The following is a 26411-nucleotide window of genomic DNA, read 5'->3' on the forward strand; positions in this document are numbered from 1 at the left end:
CTTGGCTGGCTCCTTCAGATCCCAACTCAGAGGTGCCCCCACAGAGTTCCCTGTCTGGCTACTGAGTCTAAGGTTGGCTGGTTCAGTCATTCTCCACCTACTGGTGTGTTTATTTTTTTCACAGCACTCATCACTGTCTGAAGTGATCATGTTAGTACATTTGTTCAGTTGTTTATTTTCTGTCTCTTCCCAACTAGAATGTAGACTCCATGGTCACAGCTTGATCCCCAGCATTTGGATCATGCCTGGCACTCAGTAGGTGCTCAGCACATGTTTGTTGAATATCTGTCTCGGTGCTGGAAGAGATTGTGCAAAGTCCATTTCAACTGACTCTGTTTGAATTTTAGATTTGGCTTCCATGAACTCTTAGGAAGTGTGTAGTGAGAACCAGGCCCCATGCTGGATGCTGCAGGGCACTCAGATATGAAACCCCCCCCTTGAGGTCGGGCTCTCCCCACAAGCCAGGAGACAGTGTGGTTGAACTCTTATCACAGGGCCCAGTGCAGAACAGTTTCACTGTGAGGTACCTGTTACTGTAACCGTGAGAATCCCCCCTGGGAGTGTTGGAGGCTACAATATTCACCCTCCTTTTGACAGAGGAATTGGTGTAGGTGGTTTGGTGTTCCTGTCCACCCCAATGAGTCTGTAGTACAAGTGTGGGTGTACGGCAGTGGGGAGAGCTGGGCTTTGGGCAGTCCCAGGTTTGAAGTTGCCCGGCTCTGTGTCGGCTCTTTCCCTGAGCCTCTACTTACTCATCTGTAAAATGGGGAGAGTGACGGCACCAGAAGGCCTTTCATAAGTGTGAGTGCCTCTTTCTTCCCTTTTCCGTGGTTGGCAGAAGAACCTCTGGGAGTAGGGGTATGGGACTGCCTGGAGGGGGTGCCTGATGCCCTCCCTGCTTATCCAGCCGGGGCTCTCTCACCCACAGGGGGACTATGTCTGGATGGACCTGAGATCCGGGCAGGAGTTTGATGTGCCCATTGGGGCAGTGGTGAAGCTCTGTGACTCTGGGCAGATCCAGGTGGTGGATGACGAAGGCAATGTGAGTAGCTCCCCAATCCCCTGCCCCGCCCCCAGCCTTGGGGATGCCTCATGCTGACGGGTGACCTGAGGCAGGGACCAGGCAGTGACCTGCGTCAGGCAGTAGAGGTGGTGGCTGTGCCCCCACTTCCGGCTCTTAGACACCTGCTTCTCCACAGAGCCTTCCCCACTACCTCAGTGAGAGGGAAGCTCCTCTGCTGCTGCAGGATACTTGTTCTATTTCCATAAGCGTTTCTGTCCATTCTGCCTGGTGTTAGAGATGTGTGTCTCTGTGCGTGAGTGTGTGTGCATGCTGGGAGGGTGGGGGTGACATCAGACTGGGAGCTCCTCAGGCACAGGGGTGCTTTGTGGTCAGAGAGACTGGATTCAAATCCCATCTCACCCACCTATTAGCTGTGCACTCTTGGCCTAGTCTCCTCCTCTTTTTCTGTAAAATGTGGATAATAGTAACTATCTCACAGGGTTGTTGACACATAAATGAGATTACAGGCATGGAACATCTCAGTAAAGTTAATATTTCAAAGTGCCTATAGTCTCTCTCTGTTGAGTTATAGTATCAAAAAACCAAAAAACCAAACCCCTTGCCATCAAGTTGATTCTGACTCATAGCAAACCTACAGGACAGAGTAGAACTGCCCCATAGAGTTTTCAAGGAGCAGCTGGTGGATTTGAACTGCCAACCTGTTGGTTAGCAGATGAGCTGTTAACCACTGCACCACTAGGGCTCATAGGGAGACTGAGGCACAGAGGGGGGCCACCATGACTAGTCACACAGCTAGCAGGTGATGGTGCTGGGATTAGAACCTAGGACCTCTGACTTCTAGGTGTGCCTTTTAACTCTCAACATCTCAGTGGCAGCTTTGCCTCCTCTGCTCTTGGGCTCAGGTTCTGTTCACCACACTTGTTTTCCTTGGGCTTTAGAACCGGAGTGCCTGCAACGTCATTCCTGGAACTCCAGTTCTAGGACCCTCTAGGAAGCCATTGTGAGGTTGCAGCCACAGAAGGGGAAGAGGCCACAGGTTTGGATGGCAACACCAGTGGGCCTACGAACCTGCCTGGAGCCCCTGGGCGGGGGGAGGCAGGGACTCTGCCGGAAGGCTTGAGTTTCACCTGGGTCATGTTGCATGTCAGATGGTGTCCCATAACTCTGTGTCACCGGATCCCAGAGGTCCCCTCCCACCCTGCCCCCACCAAGACCTGAGGGTGGGAGCTGCAGAGGGGGGAGGGGCATGACTGGCTGATGGAGAGCGGGTTAGGGGGGTGGGGTTTGCTTCAGTGGCAGTCTGGCCCCTCTGTCCCTCTTTCAAGGTGCTTTTCCCATCCATCCTGTCCCCTCAGGCCATCATCTTTACCCATCTGTCTTCCCACAGACTCCCAGCACTTTGAGGGCAAGGACCAGGCGAATCACCTCTGATTCCCCAGAACGTAGAGAAGGTTCTCCATAAAGACTTGCTGAATGAATGAATGAAAGATTACAGTTTCAGTCCTCACTGGAATCCCAATGATCTGCCTTTGTCCAACCCATTCCTACTGCCAGATGTACCCTCCTTCCCTTCCTTTACAGAGCCTGCTGTTCCTGTCTTTCCGAGCTCAGTCCCAGGCCAGCTCTTTCCTTAATGCTTCCTAGTCCCTAGAATTGGCCCATGTGTGCACAATCTCTCTCTCTCTCAATGGCATTCCTTCAGGGCCAAGCCTCGGTTTCTGCCCTGGTTACACTTTGGCTTATGTCTAGGTGCTTGTGGACATTGAGCCGAGGGGTGATGACTTCAGTTGGGAACACTGTGCAGGAAAGAGGTGGGGAGAGGCTCAACTCTGCCATTTAACTGTGTGGCTGTGTGATCCTGGGTGAGTCACTTTACCTCTCTGAACGTGACTCCTCACTTGTAAAACAAGGGGATAGTAGTTCTCTCTGACAGTGGGGAACAAGTGAGAATGTGTGTCTCCTTTGTAAAACTAGAAAGCATTAAAGTGGTAATACCCAGTCCTTGTTGAACATTTACCAAGCCCCATTGCTTTATAGACCTGGAGGGAGTAAACTGTCAACTAAGGTTGGCTATTACTGTGTCAGTTAATTCCCCAACATCCCCAGGAAGAAGAGACTGTTATCATTCTCATTTTATAGATGAGGTCATGGGGGCTCAGGGAGGTACAGTGACTTGCACAGAGCATTTAACTGCTAGCTTCTTAACCTCTGTGCTGACTGTCATGGGGAAGAACTGGGGGGACCAGAGGCTGGGTAGAGGCAGGTAGGCAGACAGCTTGCCCAGGAGCCTTCTCCCCTCCAGCGCATGCTGGGCCTAGGACTAAGCCAGGGAGTGGGGACCAGGCAAGGGGAACGTTCCAGCTGGATCAGCTTTTATCAAGAGATAGGTGTCCGGGAGAGAGGAATGTGCCACACAGGATCGGACAGTTGACGCGGCTTCTTGGACCTCATCACTTGGCCTTTGAATGCCTTTGGGGGGCTGGGGGAGGACCTGACTGGCTGAAATCCTCCTGGCCCAGAAAGTGCCATGAAATGCCGAGGAAAGCAGAGTGGTGGGCTCTGGCAGGCCCTGTCCCTGACTCCTCTGAGGGCCCTGGGCTGGTCACCACGGTGCTCCGAGCCTCAGTTTTCTCATGTAAAGTGAGGGGGCTGGAGTCGGGGACTTCTGGGGTCTCTCCAGCATTAGGGCTTCTCCTTCTATCTCAGACTTGGTCCCCAGCAGTTGCCAGCTGACCATCTGTCCCATCAGAGATTCTCTGGCACGTCCTTGGTGTATGAGGCACTGTCACCCAGGGATGGATCAGACTTGGAATCTGGCCTCCATGAGCTCCCAGCCTTGGGGAAAATCAGGAAGACAGGGACAGAACTGCACTCAGACCATGGCAACCAGTGTGACCACTGCCTTGTTCAAAGGAAGACCTCCCAGAGGAGGCCCCCAATCCAGCCTGGGTGGAGGTGGGGGCAGCATAGGTGGAGCATGTGAGTGTGGGCAGAATTGTCAGGGAATGCTTCAGAATCTGGGCAACATCTGAGCTGAGCCTGAAAGGACGAGTAGAAAGAAGGTAGAGGGGCAGCATGAGCAAAGTCACAAAAGTGTTTGGGGGAAGTGAAGACCAACCTTCCCTGGCTTGGAAGTACAGGGGAGCCAGGGCAAACGCTAGCCGTCCCCGTGTGTAGCTCATGTGGGGCCTGGAATGCCAGGCCAAGGAGTGTGGGAAGAGTCAGAGAAGGGCTCAAAGCCCCAGAGTGACAGGGTCAGACTGGTGCCTGCGGAAACTCCCAGGTGGACGAGGGATTGGAGGGAGAGCTGGAGGTAAGGTGGAGGACAGCAAGAGGGAGGGGGCCAGGGCCAGGTAAGAGTTGGTGGTTTGGATCAGGGTGGGAACTTGAGGTGGTTGAGGAAAGCACTGCTCACTCAGTAGTCCTTTAGAGGGCTGATATGGCAGGACTGAGTGACCAGTTGGATGGGGGGCGGGGAGAGGGATGGGGTCAATGCCCAGATTCCTGCTGTCTGGCTGTTGAGAGTGGTTATCCCAGAAGGAACCCAGAGGAGGAGAAGATGCAGGAGGACATAGCATGTGAAAGTCTGAGGACTTGAGCTGGGGAGTGGCAGAGGTCCCCTTGCCCCCCAAAGTCAGATTCCTGCTTGATCTCCGTCCTGGAACTTGGGAACAAGGAGGGGGGTCCCAGGGAGCCATGAGGGCTTGGAATTGTATGGAGCATAGGTTTGACAGTCACTGCCCTGAGAGGCTGGAATTGTATGGAGAAGGTGCTGGAGACCACCTGGGGGAGGAGAGGCTTCCAGCACTCTGAGGAAACCTATGCTAGCCTGAGCCAGGGCTCTGCAAGCTCTCCTGCTAGTAGAAAGAGCCAATGCTATTGCCCAGATGTTTGCCTGCCTGCCACCTTGTGGCAGCAGGAGATATTGCAGGGAAGAGTAGAGGGAACCTGGAGTTTATCCCATAGCTAGCTAGTTTCAGCTTCATCTCACAGGTGCTGAAAGTTCAACCCTCGCTCCACATACACCAGCAAGTCCTGTGAGATATATACTGAATGAGCCCACGTCTCCCCACCTGCACTGCTGCTGCCCTGCCTTCAGGCTATCCCTTGAATGTGCCAAGCCCTCGCCAGCCTCAGAGGCTTTGCTTTGGCGGTTTCCTCGCTCTACATCTTCTTATAGTGGTCTCTTTCTCATTATTTAGGTCTCAGCTCAAATGTTACCTTCTCGGAGAGGTGGTCCCTGACCACCCTATTTAAAGTAGCTTCCCCGGTGACCTTGGCCTGTTAGTTTACTCTTGGCAGGATCTGAAATGATTTTTTATGCATTTGTTTACCAGAACCTGGATTTGAAGCCAAGTCTGTCTAAATGCCAATGATTCCTTTCAGCTCCATCCTACAGAGTGACTGGGGGAACCCTAATCCCCTTAACGACAATGTAAGGTTGGGCTAAAGTCCCTGCCCTGCCCTGCCTGCCTCTTAGGTCTGCAGAGTCTCCTCATGTTGAGGATGGGCGGACTCAAACCTGTCAGTCCTAAGTGGGTTTGTCCGCGAGACAGATCATGACCCTTACCAGGGTCGCACAGAACCCGGGTCCCCGCCGCTCTGGGGCCCCTTCCCTTGCAGTGTGCAGCCTCAGCCCTCCGAGAATGACCTGACGTGGCCGCTCGTGCCTCCCACAGGAACACTGGATCTCCCCGCAGAACGCCACGCACATCAAGCCCATGCACCCCACATCGGTCCACGGCGTGGAGGACATGATCCGCCTGGGAGACCTCAACGAGGCAGGCATCCTGCGCAACCTGCTCATCCGCTACAGAGACCACCTCATCTACGTGAGTGCCGCCGGGCTCCTCCCGCCCAAAGCCCCGCCCCCACCGCCCAAAGCCCTGCCCATCCAGCCCAAACGCCCGTCCCAGCCACTGGGCGCCTGGGACTCATCTGCCCACAGCTGCTCGACCTGTCGCTTATCCTCTCTTTTGGGCCGTGGCTTGTGCAGTGTGGTTGGCAAAGGGGGCGATTTATACCACAGGTTCACGTGCCTTCTGTAGGCCTTGAAACTAGAGGAACCAGGATTTACAAAAGAGCTGTTGTTAGGTGTCGTGGAGTTGATTCCTACTCATGGTGATCTCATGTGACAGAGTAGAACTGCCTTATAGGGCTTTCTTGGTTGTAATCCTTACGGGAGCAGATTACCAGGGCTCTCTCCTGCGGAGCTGCTTGGTGGGTTCGAACCTCCAACATTTCAGTTAACCAAGAGCTTAACAGTTGTGCCACCAGGGCTCCTCTTATAAAGGAGAGGAAAGGAAAAAAAACTTCCATCTGGGAACAGTGAACCTTGTTTGTAAAATTTTCTTTTTGTGGTGGGGGGACTCATTAGCTGGCAGCTAGCAGAGAGATCAACCTGACGTATTCTTGAATAGGCTGACTAGGGGATCAAAGACAATAATTCCAGAGTTTTATGAATTCTCTAGAAAACCCTGAGATCTGCACATCTGCCTCATTAGAAGTTCTCACCGGTATTCTTTCTGACCTCTTTTCTGGGTGCGGGAGAGGAGGAGGGGAGGGGACAGGCACCATCTCCCATGGAGGGGCAGGGAAGGAGCCAAGATGAGGTGGTCTACGCTGCCTTCTTGTTCAGGGACGCATGGTCAGGAAGCCAAGCCATGGGACCTGGAAGGGCCCCAGCTCTGATAGTCCATGGGACTAAGATTCTGGGTGTCTACTGTCTTGGAAGAAGTACAGCCAGAATGCTCCTTAGAAGCAAGGATGGCAAGACTATGTCTCACATACTTTGGACATATCGTCAGAAAGGATCAGTCCCTGGAGAAGGACATCATGCTTGGTAAAGTAGAGGGTCAGCGAAAAAGAGGAAGACCCTCAACCAGATGGATTGACACAGTGGCTGCAACAATGGGCTCAAGCATAGCAATGATCGTGAGCATGGCACGGGACTGGACAGTGTTTCGTTCTGTGGTGCATGGGTCCCCATGAATCCGAACCGACTTGACGGCACCTAACAACAACAACAACAACTGGTCTGAGGATATACGCTCAAAAAATTCAGGGTTCAAAGAGGTTTCCTTGATTTGCTAAGTCTATGATTCTGTTCTTGGTGGTTGAGATAGGGTTGGACAGGGCTTTGAAGAAGCAATAGGACTGTTGTCCCAGCCGGAAACTGTACCTGTCCCTAACCATGGCAACCCCGGTGGCTGCAGGGATTGGGTTACCCTGGGCGGCAGCCCCACACACCCAGGATTTCCTCAGGTTACCAGTGGCCAGGTGGACACTGTGTCCTTGACTGTCTACCCTGGGCTTGCCTGCCTCCAGCTGCCCTGCCCCAAGAGTCTGAGGGATAGCACCCTAGGGACACAAACCACCCCAGGGGCCCCAGAACAGAGGAGGGCCCTCAGAGGACACCTAGCAACCCCTCATTGAGTGGTCCCAGAAACCAAGAGTTGTCCTTGAGTCCTGCAGGGAGTAGGTAGTGGGACTTGCCTGGACCCAGGGCTCCCTGATGCCAAGCAGAGGCTGCAGACCTAGTCTTGGAGGTGACAGGTCTTGGCATGTGGCTTGGGGATGCCCCTGCCCCTCTCTGGCATCAGCCTTCCCTCTGACTCAGTGGGGAGACTTTATGGGGTGATTTCTGTGACTCTGGGACAGTGTTTGAGTCCCAGGATGTGGTTTCCATGCCCCACTAAAAAAGAGGTCCACAAGTTTGGCAGCCTTGAAGCCTTCCTGGAGGAGGTGGGGCTCGAGGTGGAACGGATTCTTGCCACATCTCCAGGGGTGTGTCTCTTGGGCCCCAGAAAGGCCTCCTGGGGACCACCTGTGCTGTGTCTTCGGCTTGGGAATAGCTCCTTATCTCTCTCCCACCCCATTCTGTGGCCCTGTAAAAAAACACAAAAACCAAACCCACTGCTGTCAAGTCAATTCTGACTCATAGTGACTCTATAGGACAGAGTAGAACTGCCCCATAGGGTTTTCAAGGAGCGGCTGATAGATTTGAACTGTAGACCTTTTGGTTAGCAAATGAGCTCTTAGGTTTTATTACTGGAGACTTGAGCAAGAGGACTCTGCTGGGCAGTTGGGCATTAACCCTTTGCTGACCATGGACACTTAGAGAGGTCAGAAGGGCCTCAGAGAGCAATGTCAAGCGCGTCAGAGGACAGAGAGGCCTGGGGTGTGCCTGGGTATCTTTGCCAGTGGAGATCAAGCCTCCTCGCTCTCTTCCCACTGCCCCTATTCCCAGCTGCATTCCTGGGATTGTACAGGTGCATTCCTGGCATTTGGGGAAGCCCAGGTGGAGAAGCAAGAGCTGGGGCTTTGGTGCCAGGGATCTCGCTTATCCCAGTCCTCTCCTGCTTTGCTGTGTGACCTTGGCAAGTCCTTCCACTTTCCTGAGGCTCTGCTGTCCCATCTGAAAAGGGCACTATGACCATACCTCACGGTGGTCTTCTGAGGAGTAAAGGAGATGATGGAGTGAGAGCTGCCGCAAAGCTCTGAAGTCCTGCGCCCCGCTGGACTCCACCTGGCAATTGACTTGTCCTTGCCCTTTTGCTGGGGAGGGTGGGTTCTCCCCCCTGAAGAAATAGGCTTTGTTTGCATTATTTATTTTAAAATAGTCGGCACTCTGTGCCAGGCAGCTGGCAGTGGGCAGGGAGAGGAGTCTGGACCTTGTCCTGAGGGCAGTGGGAAACTGCTAGGGGTTTTAGCAGGGGGTTTTAGCAGGTGAGCAACATGGTCAGATTTTTAAAAAGCTTACCCTGACTCTGAGTGGATTGTAGGGGGGCAGGTGTGCAGGTGGGGAGCCCAGTGGGGAGATGAGGGTGGCCTGGACTCAGGGGTGGCCACGCCGATAGAGAGAAGTGGGGGCAGTGTGAGGGAGAGGGAGATGGGAAGGGGCATCCCCGGTTTCCGCCCTGGGTGATGGCTGATGGTGCTGTTTGCCGAGCGGGGAAGGCTGAGGAGTTGCCGTTTGGAGGGAACTATGAGCCGTTTTTCACATGCCAGAAGACATCCAGTGGAGATGTCCAGGAGGCAGGTGGCTCAGGGGTCTGGTGCTCAGGAGGACCCCTGGGCAGAGTGGCGGGGGTTGTGGAAGCCATGGGTGGGGGAGGCCTCCCAGGGCATTGGGCTGAGAAGAGGGTCCAGGCCCCAGCAAGGAAGGCTTCTCATGGTGTCTCAGCACCCCACCTCCCTCTTAGTCACTGAGCCTGCTCTTAGGGGTACCTCTGTCAGGCTCTGATTCTCCCCCTGCCCTGGTTGGCTGGTTCATTAGGCTCTGAAACAGTGCCTCTGCCACCAGCCTTGATGGCTGCCATTCATCCTCCCGAGGCTGCCAGAGCGACCTTTCTCAAGCTGACCTCCCAAATGTCATGCCCTTTCATGCCTCTGTGCTCTGTACCCTCGGAAGAGCCCACTAGCTCGACTCCCCCCACCTCGCATGGAATCCCGGCACCTCTGTCTGAGCTCTTCCACCCAGGCTTTCTCTCCCAGCTTTGTGGTCCGCAAACTCCCCACCCTGCATATCTCAGTAAAGGGCTGTTGAATGAATGCATGGACTCAGCCTCATGCCACATGATGACCACCAGCCAGACAGTTGAGTGTCACATTATTAAGGAAATCTGGAAAAGAAAGAAAAGTGGCACCATGAGTGGTTACTCTGTGCCAGGCACCTGTCAAAGGTTATGCCCTTTAGTCTTCACATCAGCCCTGGGAGGTGGGCATTAACCATCCCCATTTTACAGATGAGCAAACTGACGCTTAGAGAAGTGACTTGCCAAAGAGATGTTACTTGTGCCTGATTCCCAGTCTGAAGCAGGTTTCTGGCTAGTGGGCTAGAGTCTAGCTGGTTCCCACAGGCAGGACTGGGCTGTAGGAGAGGGTGGCAGGGGATGTGGGGATGGGGCCTGGAGGGCTGGGGATCAGCAGGCCCTGATCTGAGATTTTAGCCCAGCCCTGCGCCGTGTGGGGTGTTGCTCATGGAGAACATCCTCGTCTCCCCTGTTCCCCGCTGACCAGCTCCCTTTTCTCCTGCTCTGGCACTTTACAACATCAGACCACCTGTGGAGGGCGGGTGAGTTTCTGAGAGCCGCCATCAGTCAGCACTGACTCCAGCTCCAGGCTTGTTTGCTTGGCCTGGCTGCTCCCTCCTGCCTCTTACCCCTACCCTGCCCCATCTCTTCCTGCTTGGGCTCTAACTGTGCAGTCAGTCACCACAGTGAGTCTCAGCTGGGTTGGTATTACCCACCCCCCTCCGCCTCTGCTGTGGGCTGCTTGGAGGAAGAGGCTTAGGTGGGAGAGGAGAGTCCTCCTGGGCCCAAGGAGGGGCTCTGCCTCGCCAGGTCTCATGGTCTCGGCGTGCCAGTGCCAGGATTGCACAGCCACGCATGGCCCCAGGTGTGCCTGTCCCCTGGTGGGCCTGTCCCCAGCAAGCAGTGCCTGCCGCAGCGCTTCCCCTGCGTGGTCATGATGGGCTGAAGCTGCGGCTGTGGTGTGATGCACTGAGCCTTGGGTAGGAGGGGACAGGGGCTGTTACCTCCCCTGTGCAGTCGCATCTTTCTTTCACGTCTCCAGGCCACAGATGTCAATATATATGCATCACCAGTTACAGGCTGGGCCCGACCTTTTCAAGCTTGGGCCGGGGGGTGCAGGAGAAGTAACTCCCGAGTACCTCACTCTGCCCTGGTGGCGGGAGGGGCAGGCTGTACTGTCCCCTGGGTGGCAGGGTCTCAGGTGGCCAGTCTGTCCACTAACAGAGGAGCCCACATAGAGAAAGCCCCCCAGGAGGGGGCCCCTGCTCCTGCACTGCCAGGAGGGCAGAGGACCCCTCTGCCCTGGCTCAGTGCTGCAGAGACTGGGGCCCACTCAGCCCCCTAAACCCAGACCCGGCCCCTTTCACTCCCCCTCACCAATCCAGCGTCCACTCTGGACATGGTCCAGGGTCTGAATTTCACTCCAAAAGTTTGGGATGCAGGGCCTGGGGGCAAAGATGAGAGCTAATGTTTGAAGAAAACCTACTGTGTGCTCTGAATTTTAAAACACACCGTCCCCTTTAACCTTTACAAACAATTATATTGTCTATGTGATGTTCATTTTACAGATAAAGAAGTTGAGGCTTAGGGACCCTTCCTCCCTCCCTCTCACCCACTTCCTCCCTCGCTTCGCCAAAAGCTGTCGAGCCCCTGCTCTGAGCCATGCCCAGTGCTAGACTGAAGACCCTACCCCCAGCCCGTGAGAAGGCAGGATTCTGACCCCAGTTCCACCTGACTCCAAAGCCAGTGTCCTTCCTTCTGGTGGAACACAGCAGGGCAGAGTCTGAGAGCTTTCTGGAATCAGAACCTCCCACATGGGTACTAGTGAGCTCCCTGTCCCTTGTTGCCCTCAGACATACACAGGCTCCATCCTGGTGGCTGTGAACCCCTACCAGCTGCTCTCCATCTACTCGCCAGAGCACATCCGCCAGTACACCAACAAGAAGATCGGAGAGATGTCCCCCCATATCTTCGCCATTGCTGACAATTGCTACTTCAACATGAAACGCAACGGCCGTGACCAATGCTGCATCATCAGGTGAGTGGCCCAGCACCAGCGCGGAGCTCCAGGCTTAGCAGCTGGCGCTTTAATGCTTCTCGGGATTGCTTATACTATTGGAAATGCCATGAAGCGCCTAAAGAACCAGACCCTATGGCCTGTGTGTAGTGTCATAATGTAGAGAATCACCTCCCCTTTCTCGGGCCTTGTATTTCTATTAATGCTACCAAAGGTCATGTTAGCTTTTGAGGCCAGCCTTGTTTACGGCTGGCTCCTTTTAAGGTTATAATCAGCTGAAATCTCAGTCTTGCTTTACACAGGCAGAGAGTCTGTGCTCTGTCTTGGGCAGAGGGCAAAAGGACAAAGCACTGACTGAACATCTAATAAGCGCCATGCTCTGTGGCAAGAATGGATGGAGAAAGGTGTGTTTGAAAGAAGTGGGAGGAGACTAACCTTCAGGTGTGACAAAGCACCGTGCTGGGTGAGGGCCTTTAGCCCTCCTAGTCCTGGAAAGCTCATACCGTCAGCGCATTCTACAGATGGGAGAGCAAGCAGCCTGGGGTGAGGCCCCAGTGTGCAAGGGCAGTGTGGGCTGTGACGGGTCCTCCTGCTCCCTCCATCTCCTCCACAGTGGGGAGTCTGGGGCAGGGAAGACAGAGAGCACGAAGCTGATCCTGCAGTTCCTGGCGGCCATCAGTGGGCAGCATTCCTGGATTGAGCAGCAGGTGCTGGAGGCCACCCCCATCCTGGAAGGTAGGGCTGAGGCTCCGAGGGCGGGGCAGGGGGCTGGGGTGGGACTGGCCTTGCCCATGACCCTCAACACCCCGACAGCATTCGGGAATGCCAAGACCATCCGCAATGACAACTCCAGTCGCTTCGGGAAGTATATTGACATCCATTTCAACAAGCGGGGTGCCATCGAGGGCGCCAAAATCGAGCAGTACCTGCTGGAGAAGTCACGTGTCTGTCGCCAGGTGGGTCTGAGCTCAGGGGATGCAGGAGCAGATGTGGGCCTTCCCAGGGGCAGAGCTGTACCTGCCCAGGACTCTCAGCCTCAGGGGCACGGGGGTGCACACCACCCGCAGGGCTCTGCGCTGCTGCCTGCTTGTCTCCATGCCTGAAATTCCACCATCATTAAAGCCACTTGTTAAAAGAGTAAAACATGCTTACAGTTTTCCCTCCCACACAGACCTTGTCTGGTTCCTGGTGGCCGCCTCCTGCCCCCTTCCTCTGACCCCAAAAGCTTGTGCCCACATTTTCAGGCCCCCGATGAAAGGAATTACCATGTGTTCTACTGCATGCTGGAGGGAATGAGCGAGGAGCAGAAGAAGAAGCTGGGCCTGGGCCAGGCCACCGACTATAACTACTTGGCCATGGTGAGGCTCAGCAGGGCACCTTGGGGAGGGGACACCCGACCCAAGGAGGTCAGGGGCAGATCCAGACAACGGCCATCCAGCCCTTCCTCAGCTTCAGGTATGGCAGGTGGGCACTGGGCTGTCTCCTGCCCTCTGACATGCCCTAGCCCAGCCTGGGCTTGTCTGTGAATAAGACCTGTTCGTCAGTCGGACACACACCCTCTTGCACATGCATCTAGATGGACTCTCGTCATAGACACACACACATTTCTAAATGTGTGTAGCCATCTCAAAGGAGTTCTGGTGATGCAGTGGTTAACCGTTCGGCTGCTAACCGAAAGGTCGGAGGTTCAAACCCACCAGCTGCTCCGCGGGAGAAAGATGTGGCAGTCTGCTTCTGTAATGATTTACAGCCTTGGAAACCCTAGGGGCAGTTCTACTATAGGGTTCTACTATAGGGTTGCTATGCGTCAGACTGGATGGTCATGGGTACAGTTACCCATCTAGGACACACATATGCACACACAGACACCCTCACAAATCTGCCTACCCACATGTGCTGTCAGTTTAGCCTTTAAGGACTTGAAGATGGGGACCTTTGCCAGGCCTCCCAGAGCTGTAGGGTGCAGGTTGCTGCAGCCTGAGCCTCGAGGGATTGCTGGTTGCACGGCTCTGGCGCCAGCCTCTTGCTGTGTTTGTGCCCTGGAGCCATTGATGTCGCCCAGCATAGGGTGGGGGATCTTGGGACCATGCACATAACAGGCTGGCTTGAGGGTACCAGCTTCCTTGGTCCTGGGAGAGTCCAGGTCTTGTTGCCTGGGGCTGGGCTGGGCCAGGCCACATGGACACAAGTGTGAGTCATGCACCTGAGAGATGTGGGAAAACAGAAGGATGTGTGTGTGTGTGTGTATACAGAGGTTATATGCGTGACAGGCCTTCCTGGACACTTCCTGTAGCCGGCTGGCACACTTGGACACACACACACACACAAACAGGTCTCACAGACACAGAGACCTGGGCAGACCCCCTGTTGGTGCCCTGCCTATCTGCCGGTACCCCTCCTCTATCCACAAGGCTGCACCAGGTGAGGGCATTCAAGTGACTGTCCTTGAGGGAGGTGGGGAGAAAAGTAGGGCCTTGATGCTGTAACTGCCAGGCAGGGTGACGGGCAGGCCTGGCAGCAGTGCCCTGGCTCCCCTCACTCTGGGGAAGAAGGGGCATCTGGGGTCCCCAAATGTGGGAAATGTGTCCTTGAGAAGCCCACACAGGGATTTTCTGGAGGTGTCGTGGTGCCCGCTGGGTGAGGTCATTGCCCTGGTGGGGAGTCCCAGGCTGGCCTGGGCTGATGTGGCCTGGCAGAAAGGGCCCTTTGGCATGGGCACTGCCTCTCTAGGGGTACCCATGGCCTCCCTGATGCCCTCCTGCACCCCACTCTCCCAACCCCTGCCCACCAGGGTAACTGCATAACCTGTGAGGGCCGAGAGGACAGCCAAGAGTACGCCAACATCCGCTCCGCCATGAAGGTGCTCATGTTCACCGACACCGAGAACTGGGAGATCTCGAAGCTTCTGGCTGCCATCCTGCACCTGGGCAACCTGCAGTATGAGGGTGAGAGGCCCTCATGGATCCCCACCCCCACCCTGCACTGGGCCCGAGGGAGACATGGCCTCTGGCTGCCCATGGGGTATTGGCTGCTCCATTTCTATCCCAACATGCACCCACTTTGGGTTGAAAGCTGAGGAGAGTTCACCTGTGGGTAGGTTTGAACAGGTCTGCCAGCTTGAAATCATTCTCAGGTGTGGTATCACTGGACTGAAATTCCACCATAAAGGTGTACTGATAAAGTATACTGGGAGTTGACTATAGGCCCTTTAAGACCCCTTCCAAATTTGGTTCCTTAAAGGTCAGATGTCTCAGGGAGAGGGTAAACCTTTTAACTAATTCATGCTAAGGTGTGAGTGACTGAACAGCCATCTTCTGAAAGGAGGAAGGCTAGGGAAGGGGACATGTTCACTCATCTGACACTTCCTGGATACCTGCTATGCTCCAGACAGAGAGGTCTTCTGAGGCAGGCACCTGGTCCCACCCTACTTCTGCCCCTGGTTTCCAGCATGGGTCCTGGCCCACAGTAGGAGGTCTGGAAAAGTTTGTTCAGTGAATGAATGAATGATCCCAGCTCTAGAGAGCTCACAGTCTAGAGAGTCTTGAAAGACTAAGAGACACAGAGAAAGGGCACATCAGGCAGAGGGAACAGCTTGTGCAAAGGCCCTGAGGCCTGAGTGAGCAGGGCACATTTGGGGAAGGTCAGATGGTGTCAGGCACTAAGCTAGGCAAGTTTACAAACCCTCACTCATAGGAGCCAGGGTGCCTCTGAGAGCTCTGGGCGTCTGGGGTGGAAGGCGAGGGGGGAGCGTGTGACTGCCGGGGTCTGCTACTTGGATGCCAAGTATGGTGCCAGGTACAGGGGACACATGGTTCCCACCCTCATAGTGCTCATAGGCTCATGGTGAGAACATTCGTCAAGCATACATTGACCCCAGAGAACGGTGATATCCTCTGAGGTTGAGGCAGGCCCCCCTGAGAGTCCAGCCTAGGACTAGGCCCCTTGCCCCCATGCCCTCCCTCCCTCCCCTGACCCTGAACTCTCTGCCGCCGACAGCCCGCACCTTTGAAAACCTGGACGCCTGCGAAGTCCTCTTCTCCCCATCCCTGGCCACTGCTGCGTCCCTGCTCGAGGTCAGTGCCCAGCCCTCTGTCCCTACTGCTCCTTCTGTTCCTTTCAGAGGGATGGTTTGACTTCAAGATCAGTGGGGCCTGGGAATGTGGGAACCAGGGAGCTGAGGCCCTCTGATTGGGAGACTTCTGTTCGCCATTGAGAACCAACTGGGTACAGGCTCTGTGCTGGGCACGCGTCCAAAGGAGTGGAGTCCAGAGGCCGGGAGCCTCATGGTCCTGTCCTGGCTCTGCTGGCCCCTGGGAATGGTGTGGGGCATGGAGGGGCCCTGAACTGGGGGTCTGTGAAGCTCTGGGCTGTGTAACTCTCCTCTGCTTTGGGCTGCGGTCTCCATAACCGGGTAAAAGGGCACTGGTGACTGTGAGTCAAATGCGTTGAGTCTGTTCATTAGTCACTTAGCAAGCACTAGGCTCTGTCAGAGTGAGGGAGCTCCCAGTCTAACATACTAGAGGGACAGGGAGCATGCTAGGGGGTGGGGAGCCAGTGGTAAGGAGGGAGAATTCCTTCCAGGCAGCATTTGAGTGGGTTTTGATGGAGGGGAGGATTTGGCTATGGGACCCTGGACAAGGGCATTCTTAGTGGAGGGAAAAAGTCTACACAAAGGCCTGGGTTAAAAAGTTGGGGCAGGGGAGGTGTGGATCTGGGTGTAGGTGGAGGGAGGGAGAGGCCAGCAGGGGCTGTCAGCCAGGGTGAGCCCCTCGCTGTCTGTTCACACTAGGTGAACCCCCCAGACCTTATGAACTGCCTGACGAGTCGCACCCTCATCACCCGCGGGGAGACAGTGTCCACCCCGCTCAGCAGGGAGCAGGCGCTGGACGTGCGCGACGCCTTCGTCAAGGTGGGCTGCTTGTGGAATGGCCGCTTGCTCTCTCTGCCCCTCGGGAGGCAGGCTGTTGGTGGGCAGGTGCTGAGAAGTCCACAGAGCTGGGTGGACAGCTGGGCCCTGACCCCGTCCTGCCTTGGGACTCCTGGAGCCAGAGTCCAGGCTCTGGCCATGGTTCTCTCAGGGGTCCATTCACCCCACAAGGGGCTGGACCTTGTGTTCTCCTGGGGCCTTCCCAGTCCTGTCTCCTCAGGCCCTCCCCACCCCGGTCTGCTTTGACCTCCATCCCTTTGGTCTTTACTCTGGATCATGTTCCTTGACCACTTGGTTCTCCCAGGGGACACTGTCTCTGGTATCTGCAGAAGACACTGAAGAGGGGCTGATCGGGGGGTGGGGGTACAGTCCTGCTTCTACAGTCCTGCATTTGCTATTCATTGAGCCCCTCCCCTCATCAGACCCTGCGCTGGGCTCTGGGGCCCTGGAGCCCCTCAGGGCTGGTGGGGGAGACAGACGCACAGAGAGATGGAGCCCAAAGGAGAGCTCCTTCAGAGGAGCTGACATCTCGGAGAGTTTCAACAATGAGTAGGAGTTGTTCAAGCAGGAAAGGGAGCTCCAGGCAGAGGGAATAGATTGAGGAAAGGCGCGGAGGTTTCTATCAGCGTGTTGTCCCACAGAAGCGAGGTCACCAGGGGTCTGGAAGGTGGGGCCCAGGAGCCTGGCCTTTCTCTCGTGGGTGGGTGTATCTGGGCCCAGGGGCTGACGGGGCTGCCTTTCAGGGGATCTACGGGCGGCTCTTCGTGTGGATTGTGGATAAGATCAATGCGGCGATTTACAAACCTCCCTCCCAGGAGGTGAAGAGCTCTCGTCGGTCCATCGGCCTCTTGGACATCTTTGGGTTTGAGAACTTTTCTGTGAACAGGTACCATGTGGGGCTCTGCCCCGTGTGAATTGTGACCTAAGAAATGTCGTCGCACTTTTCCCTTTAAACCGTATTGAATTAGCTCTAAGTATACTCCGCCGCCCTGGTTGGTTGGCGCAGTGGTTAAGAGCTTGGCTGCTGACCAAAAGGTCGGCATTTTGAACCCACCAGCTGCTCCTTGGAAACCCTGTGGGGCAGTTCTGCTCTGTCCTATAGGATCGCTATAAGGCGGAGTTGACTCAATGGCAACAGATTTGGTGTTTTGTTTTGTTTTTTTTAAGTATACTCTGCCCGGCTGTTGGAAAATTTCACTTCAGTGATCCCGGTGGGTCCTCTCTCCTTCCTTCCCTTTCCCTCCCCTGCTGTTCCTTCCGCTTCCTCGGGTTAGCTGAGGCTGGCAGGGGATGGGACAGGATAGGAGGGAGAGATCCTCTTACACTGTCTTAGACATTTGGGAGGCCTTTCTGGTCTCCAGGCCCCACTGGCCCCTGCTGATCTGCCCAGGGTCCAAGCTGCAAAGTCCCTCAATGCAGGTGATGCCAGGCCTGAGGCAAGCTTGAGCACGGGGTGGCATGGGGGGTCTCAGCCATGCCAGGGGTGGGGTCCTGCCTCTTGGGGACCATGTGAGGAGTGATGGATGGAACAGGCATAGGAGGATCACGGGGCTGGAGGCAGCCAGTCCTGCCCCACTTCCTAGCTGTGGGACTCCTGACAAAGCACTTTGATTTTTGTAAGGTTTGAATGTCTTGAAGCCCTTCCCCATCAACCAAAACCCCCATACCGCATGCCAGGAAGTGTCGCCTGGGAAAGTGCTGAGCACATGGCTCAGCAACCAAGCCTCTGATTGCCAAATCTTGCCAGTCCCTTTCCCCCTCCTGCTAACACTCTGGATATCTCCTTATGGCCGGCCTCCCTGTGTCTTGGCTCTCCTCCAGGTGCTCTGCCTGGATTTGACTACCTATATGCCGGTTGCCCTGCCCTCTCCATGGGGCCTGGTTGTGCAGGGGGTGGGGTCCTGAAACGGGGTCCTGCACCCTGGGTTCTAGCCTTAACTCTTCCTCTGACTCAAGAGTTACTTTGGGCAAGTCGTCTACCCTCTCTGGGCCCTGTGTCCTCTTCTGTCATTGAGGAGCTGAACTTGACCATCCCTCCCAGCTTCAGAGGTCAGGAAGACTGATGATGAGAGTGACCTGCCTAAGGTCATGCTGCTCATCAAGGCAGAGCAGGGCCCCTGAGCTGCAGAGCAGGGGCTTGAGCAATACTTCACACACACCGCTGTGCCTGTGCACTCTGCAGCTTCGAGCAGCTCTGCATCAACTTCGCCAACGAGCACCTGCAGCAGTTCTTCGTGCGGCACGTGTTCAAGCTGGAGCAGGAGGAGTATGACCTGGAGAGCATTGACTGGCTGCACATCGAGTTCACAGACAACCAGGACGCCCTGGACATGATCGCCAACAAGCCCATGAACATCATCTCCCTCATTGATGAGGAGAGCAAGTTCCCCAAGGTGGGCCTGCAACAGGGTGACATCCTGCCACTGCCACCTTTTGGCTGGGGAGAAGACAGGTCCCTTCCCCACTCTGTGCCCCAGCTGTACTCATCTGCAAAATGGGACTAATGATACCCACCCCTTAAGGCTACTCTGGGCTCCAGTTGAGTATATTCATCTGACATTTAGGAGTCACCTACAGCCTACTTGGTCTGGGCCAAACAATGCAAATCCGAGCATTTGCATTATAGGCACAGAGTTGGTGCTTAGAAAACAGTGGTTCCTTATGTCTTGAGGTGGAGACAGTTGGGAGAGTTGCTCCCATGATTTTAATCATGGGAAATAGATTTTCTAAACCGGAATGGACTTTCAAGGTTGTCTAGTTCCAATTCACCCACTTAACAGATGGGGAAGTAGAGGCTCAGAGAGCTCCTTGAGGGGTATAAGTAAAGGAAGGGGAAATTGTTAAGAAAGGTGGAAGAGGGGGTTGCAAAGATGTGGGGCTGGAAAGGCAGTGGGGCCTGGTGGAGAGTTAGGGGGCAGAGAGGGTGGGCTCAGCAGCTGCCCCTCGGTTCCCACAGGGCACAGACACCACCATGTTGCACAAGCTGAACTCCCAGCACAAGCTCAACGCAAACTACGTTCCCCCCAAGAACAATCACGAGACCCAATTTGGCATCAACCACTTTGCAGGCATCGTTTACTATGAGACCCAAGGTACAAGCGGGTTGTCCAGGGCTGTCTGTCTCCCTTTGTCTGTGTCCCCTACATTTCCCTTTCCAGCCCAGGAGAGAGACATTGGGGTCCTGGAATACCAAAGAGGAGGGGTCTCAGGAAACACTGGGCTCAATGCTCTTTTGTTTCTGTATTAGTTTCCTAGGGCAGGCGGACGAGAGTACCTCAAATCATGTGGCTTGAAACAGAAATTTATTGTCTCACAGTTTTAGAAGCTAGAAGTCCGAAATCAAGGTGTGTTAGCAGGGCCATGCTCTCTCTGAAGCCTCCAGGGGAAGATCTTCCTTGCCTCTTCCTAGCTGCCGGTGGTTCCTGGAAATCTTCAGCCTTCCTTGGCTTGTAGACACCTCATTCCAGTCTCCACCTCTGTCTTCACACGGCTGTCTTTCCTCTGCATCTGTGTCTCTTCTCTTTTTATAAGGACACCAGACATATTGGATTAGGATCCACCTTGCCCCAGTATGACCTCAAGTTAACTGATAACATCTCCAAAGACCCTATTTCCAAACAAGGTCAGGTTCACAGGTACCAGGGTTAGGACTTCAGCATATCTTTTGGGGGGATATAATTCAATCCATAACAGTATATATGGGGAAACTGAGGCTCAGAATGGGGGCGGGGGATTGACTTCACTTACATAATATAGCCTATTAGGTGCAAAGCCAGTCCTTGAACCTGTCCAGTTACCCGCTAAGGCTCTTTCAGCAATATGACCAATGTGAACTTTGAAGGGGACGCTGTCTTAGTTCTTTAGTGCTGCTTTAACAAAAATACAACAAGTGGGTAGCTTTAATGAACAGAAATTTATTTTCTCACAGTTTAGGAGGCTAGAAGTCCTAATTCAGGGCACTGGCTCTAAGCGAAGGCTTTCTTTCTTTGTTAGCTCTTGGGGAAGGTCCTTTTCACTTTTCAGCTTCTGTTCCTCACTCGGTTCTTTGGTGATGTGGCATGACATCTATCTTCTCCCATCTGCTTCCTTGCTTCTGTGCCTCATCTGCTCCTTTTATATTTCAAAAGTGATTGGATTTAAGACACATTCTACGCTGATATGGTCTGTTTAGCATAGCAAAGAAAACTCTACTCCCAAATGGGATTATATCCACAGGTTATTGTCGTGTGCCACCGAGTTGATTCCGACTCATAGTGACCCTGTATGACAGAGTAGAACTGCCCCATAGGGTTTCTTAGGCTATAATCTTTATGGGAGCAGTTTCCCAGGTCTTTTCTCCTGCGGAGCGGCTGGTGGGTTCAAACTGCTGACCTTTCAGTTAATAGCTGAGCGCTTAACCATCGTGCGGCCAGGCTCCTTGTATTCACAGGAGTAGTATTAGTATTCCAACACATATTTTGGGGGGACACAACTCAGTCCATAACAGATGCATCTTCTCTTGGGTTCATTTTAAAGCTAGAAGATAAGAAGAGGGGTCAGAACACAGTCCAGTTTACCCCCCTTGGAATTCTCCTAGGGTCTGTCAAAAGACCACAGACAGGAGTTGCCAACCCCTCCCCTCTGACCTTGGTATTAGAGGGCTGGCCTCCAATTGGCATCATTTGTGCTGTGTGTCTGTATTGAGCTCCTGTCATTCAGCCCCAAAGGGTCCTACTCACACTCAAAGGCCAATGAAGTTCAAAACAAACAAAGAGCCCTCAGTTTCCTACTTTCCAGTGGACTTTGTCCCAAAGGCAGCAGAGTGTCTCAGTGAGCCACGGTGCAGTTACAGAATCTGAAGGCTGCTCATACCCTCTTAAAATATAGGACTGTGACATTCAACCCTGCTATTAGAAAGAAGGAAGCAGACCTTAGTTTGCAGGACTGTCAAGCAAACAAATCGGTCTACTGTTTGTGGGTATAGAGGATTGTATTTTTCAGTTCATTTCAACTAACATTTGCTGAGCATCTATTATGTTCTGAGGCCATTGCTCAGGAAACAGAGATGAAAACTGACTAAACTCTGCTCTGAGGTATAAAATTCTAGATGTCAGATCTAGAGGGAACATAAAGGTCATCTACTGCTACATATTTGGCATCTGAGGCCCAGAGAGGGAAATGACCTGCCATGGGCCCCTAAACAGGTCTGAGCTACATTAAACAATCTTACCAGCATTTTCTGGTTCACAAAGTACTGCTTTAATCTGGCATTTCGTTTGTGAAATGGGTGGTGTTAGGGAATCTGAAGAGAAGCGAACGCTTATGGTTATGATTATTCCCATTCACCACATGAGGAAACTGAGGCCCCAGAGAGGGACCTTCCTAGGGTCACATAGTGAGTCTGTCATAGAGCTTTGATTAGAGGCTGGTAATTCTATCCCAACTCCAAAGCCCACTCTTCCATTATCGTGTGCCTCCTGCAACTCACCCCTACCCCGGATGCCAGGTGGGCAGCCTAGCACTGGGTCTCTGTGCTTCCACCGTTTGGGGGCAGCCTGAGTCCTGTGGGGAGAAGGGTGCTCCTTCTCTGCAGTTTTCCTCACCCTCAGGCATCCCCAGCCCTGGAGCATCCTGTCTCCCCACTTTAGCAAGACCCTCCGTTAATCAGTAGAGCAAGTCCTGACTCCTCAGTCCCTGGGAATGGCTGCCTCCTATGGGATCTGTGTCAGTGGGAGAGGCTCCCAGGGCTGGGGCCAGGAGGTGTGGGTTGGAGTCTTAACTCTACCCCTGGCTTGCTGTGTGGTGTTGAACAACACACTTAGCTTCTCTGAGCATCAGTTTCCTAACTGATGGGATGGAGAAGCTAACCCCTGCCCATCCCACATATAGAGGAGGTGTTGTGAGCATCAGTGCTATGAGGGCACGTTGTAAAACATGCTGTTCAAATAGAAGCTATTTTAAATTAGCTCTTTTACTGTGAGCTGGCACTAGACCAGTTGTTTTCTCTGCCGGGTGACACGCTTGTAATTTAGCAAGGGATCTTGACGCCTTAGTTCAAAAGACTGGTGGTGGCATTTCAGGCATTTGGGTGGTTCAGTCATGAAGGTGCCCTGTTCTTCCCCTGGGACTGAGACCTGCTGCTTTTTTTGAAGGGAGGCCATGTGGTTGGGGAGATGAAGTTCCAGTTTTGGCTCAGCAACTCACTTTCTCTGATCTTGGGCAAGCTGCTGTCCTCTCCAGGCCTCAGTTTCCCCGCTGTAAAATGGATGTGGTTGAACTAGGTGAATGTTGACCTCACTTTGCCGTTGTCCAGGCTTCCTGGAGAAGAACCGGGACACCCTGCATGGAGACATCATCCAGCTGGTCCACTCCTCCCGGAACAAGTTCATCAAGCAGATCTTCCAGGCCGACGTTGCTATGGTAATGCTAGGGGGGTTTCCACTGGAAGGGAAGGGCTCCCAGAAGCCAGGCCTGTGACTAGGCCCCACCCTTGTCCAACAGCTTCAGCTGAGCTCCTCTGACCACAGAATGGGGACAGTGCTTTGCTGTGGCTTCAGGAGGGGCCTGGAGGGACCTTCAAGATCCTCCTACCTAGTCCTTTATTGCACTGATGAGGAGGCGGGGAGGGTGGTGAAAGGCCCAGAGAGGGGTCGCAGAGCAGAGCCTGATCAGGGCTCAGTTTATCTTGGAGGTCCACTCCCAGACCTCCAGGAGCCACCAGGGAGCACAGGTAAAGGGAGCATGCCCAGCTCTCAGGAGATGTGGGAAGCAGAGGGGGTTCAGGGAAACTGGACCAAAGGGCACACTGGCACAGGGCCTGGCCACCCCTCTACCTTTTCTTGTTCCCTGGGGTGGCAATCTGATGGACCTCTCCCTGCGGGTTGTATGCCTTTTTAGTTCATACGTTCCTTTGTCCCCATGGCTTCCTGGAGGGTGCTTGGAAGGGCTCATGGAGAGGGCTGAGACTCTGCCCCCTCAGTGCCTGTCCAGGTGCCAGCACTGCCCCCGCCCTTGGGACCACCAACTGTCACAGAGCTGCCAGAACCCCAGACCTCTCCCTGGGAGTCTTCCTCCCTCCATGGTGGATTTTACCCTTGGTTTCTGACCCACCACCTTCTCCTTGCTCCCTCCTCTCCCCATCTCCCCCTGCACTGTGGTTCCTGCTGTAGTTTCTCTGTGGTTATTCATCGGGCACTCTCCACCAGTCAGCAGCTTCTCTGAAGGTAAAAGACCCCCAACCCTGGGGTCTGAAGATGACGGGAGAGGCCTCGGAGGCCCCTGGGGCCGGGCTTTTTCTTCTTTTTTTGGAGTGTGTTTTTTGTGGAGTGGTTTGTGGAGTGGTTTTGGTTTTTTTGTCTTTTGAATTGTGTGTGCTGCAGGTATTCAGTTTCTTAAATGAGGAAACTGAGTCCTAGAAACGGGCAGAGACTTGCCTAGGTACCTAGTGACCCAAGGGCAGAGCTGGGACTTGAACCAAGATCTCCCAAGTCCTCTGCTGGGTTCTCTCTTCCACTCCATGTTTGAGTCTTTTTGAGGCATCAATCCCTGCTCCTTCTACCAGGCCCTGCTAAGCATTTCTACACCCACGACTTGGTCAGACCTGCTAACTTTGCCAAGCAGGAGGGGCTGGTGATATTTTTGGCATTTTTATATGGAAGTAGTAGGGCTTGGGGTGGGAGGAGTGTGAGTTACCCCAAGTCATTGAATCCTGATGAGAGCTGGGACTAGAAGCCATTGCCCCCTGGACGTCCTCAGGCCCTGGAACAGCATCCCTTGGTGTGGTCCTAATCACCACCTTCAGGTTGTGGCCTCCAAGCTGCTTTAGATCATACAGGTGCTGGGTGCCCCTTAGCCACCGCCTAGCTCTGCTGTCCACTTGGCCTCCTCTCTGCTGAATACTGACATCCTCCCACATCTGGTGTCATGCTGAGTCCTCTTCCTTCCGTGTGCTGCTCAATACCTCCTGCCCCTAGTGCATCCTCCTGCCGCCCCGTGTCTCACAGAGTTCTGCAACAATTCACAAAACCAAGGCAGCAGAACAGGACCCCAGCATGTCAGGAGCAGGGGCCTGTCTGGATGGAGGCTTCCCTCCTGCCCGTGGATTGGCCCTGGATACCTCCCTCCCTAGCGGCCAGCTCTGTGGTTTAGCTGACTGATAGGTGAAGGCAGGGCATCCCTCAGAGAGGGCTCCAGGCTTCTAAAGCCCCCGCACCCCAGGAGAGTCCTGCCCCCAAGCCCACATAGTACAGGGTCACAGCAATGGTAAGAGACAAGTGTGGCTCTGAGCTCCATAACCCCCCTGCCCCTCGCCAATCCCAATCCTGGCCCATCCATTCCTCTTGGTCTCGGATATTCTCTGGTTGAATGCCATTTTCTCCTCCTACCCCTTCTCTTCACTCTCATCTCCCAGCATCCTCTCTCTTTCCAAAGCTCCCAGAGGCTGCTGGGGCTCTCTCCATGATGTTTTTTTATTCTAGGGCTCTTTCCCCGGCACTAGAAACCGTTCATTGAGGAATCATGGAGAGATCGAAACTCAGTACCTGGGGTCCCCAGAAATGGCCCACTCCTGAGGGAGTTTTAGCAGCACAGAATTAGGACCTAACAGTGTCACATTTGATACTAATTACATCTACTGAACACCTATTCTGGGCCAGACTATGAGCGAAGAGCTTACATTTATCATCTCATTCATTTACTCACAACTCTGTGAGTAAATAATACTAACCCCATGTTACAGGAAAGGAAACTGGGGCCCAGAGAGGTGAAGGCATTTGCTCAAGGTCACCCAGCTTGTAAATGACACAATAGATATTTGAACCCAGGTCTGTCTCAAGGAGGTACAGGGACTTGCCACAGGTCACACAGCAAGTGAGAACATAAGTGAGGCTTTCGAAGTCCCTGCCTTATTATACTGTACTGTGGGCCCTGGTGGCATAGTGGTTAAGAGCTACCAAAAGGTCAGCAGTTCGAATCCGCTCCTTGGAAACCCTGGGGGCAGAGTATAGGACAGACCCTATACTCTGTCCGATAGGGTCACCATGAGTCAGAACCAACTCGACCGCAACAGGTGCCGTCTCCATAAGCATAAAGTCCTGGAAAGAAGAAATGCTTTGTAACTGCTGGGGACGTGATAGCTCTGTTAATGAACGTGGAAATCAGTTCGGTATACTGTGAAATATTAGGTCATGGTTTATTTGATGACAGTTTACTAGATGCAATGTTTTTGTCAGGGTGGAAGCCCACACTGCCTCCCTCCCGTGATCTGAACACACACCCCGCACTGGTCACCCGACCCCCGAATTTTCATTCTGTGACTCTTGTATGCACCTCCCCAGGGCAGCACAGGCAGCCCCACCCCAGCTTTTGCTGGTGGAAGGACCACACCCAAACAAAGGCATTTCTTCCAGGGTATTGAGCATCCCCTGATTAGCGTCTAACCCCAATCACAGGTCCCTGGGGTTCTGAGTCCACGAGACGGACACCTGTCCATTCTTTACGCAGGTGGCCTTCTCCTGCCCGTGACTTGCCAGCCCCTTTCATGTCACATTCAGGTGTCCGCCCCTCAGAGCCTCTCCGTGGAGCTCTGTAACACTGGCCTTTGGACTGCTCACTTCTCTCTTTACCCCATCCCCAAGTATCTACAGACTAACCCAGAAAACAGCAAATACCAGAAAGGACAGCCTTTCCCCTCAATGAAATAAAATCAAGTCAGAAATGGCCAGGGAAGTGAGAGCAGACCCTGCAGCTTCATAACTCCCATTCATTCATTCAATCTGCACGCACACAGACACGCACACGTATTTTTTTATTGTGGTGAAAATATACACACCAAACCATCCATCGATGCAACTTCCACATTTGCAATTCAGTGACACTGATGACATTTTTCATGTTGTGCCACCGTTCTTGCTATCCTTTTCCAAAATATTC

The 26411-nt window shown here is 53.9% G+C and overlaps 1 protein-coding gene across 1 annotated transcript in view; it reads left to right on the plus strand.

Moving 5' to 3' along the window:
• The first annotated feature begins 943 nt into the window (after positions 1–943).
• Positions 944–26411, plus strand: part of MYO7A (myosin VIIA) — a 75902-nt gene continuing 50434 nt past the window's right edge. Inside the window, 14 exon segments of the mRNA XM_023736491.1 lie at positions 944–1042; positions 5704–5856; positions 10083–10100; positions 11412–11596; positions 12189–12310; positions 12389–12531; positions 12820–12933; positions 14367–14520; positions 15572–15648; positions 16365–16484; positions 17246–17388; positions 18685–18895; positions 19459–19594; positions 22795–22901. Of these exon segments, the coding sequence (XP_023592259.1) occupies positions 944–1042; positions 5704–5856; positions 10083–10100; positions 11412–11596; positions 12189–12310; positions 12389–12531; positions 12820–12933; positions 14367–14520; positions 15572–15648; positions 16365–16484; positions 17246–17388; positions 18685–18895; positions 19459–19594; positions 22795–22901 (1782 nt within the window).

Source organism: Trichechus manatus, unplaced genomic scaffold (genome assembly GCF_000243295.1).
Source record: "Trichechus manatus latirostris isolate Lorelei unplaced genomic scaffold, TriManLat1.0 scaffold00088, whole genome shotgun sequence".
Lineage (NCBI taxonomy): Eukaryota > Metazoa > Chordata > Mammalia > Sirenia > Trichechidae > Trichechus > Trichechus manatus.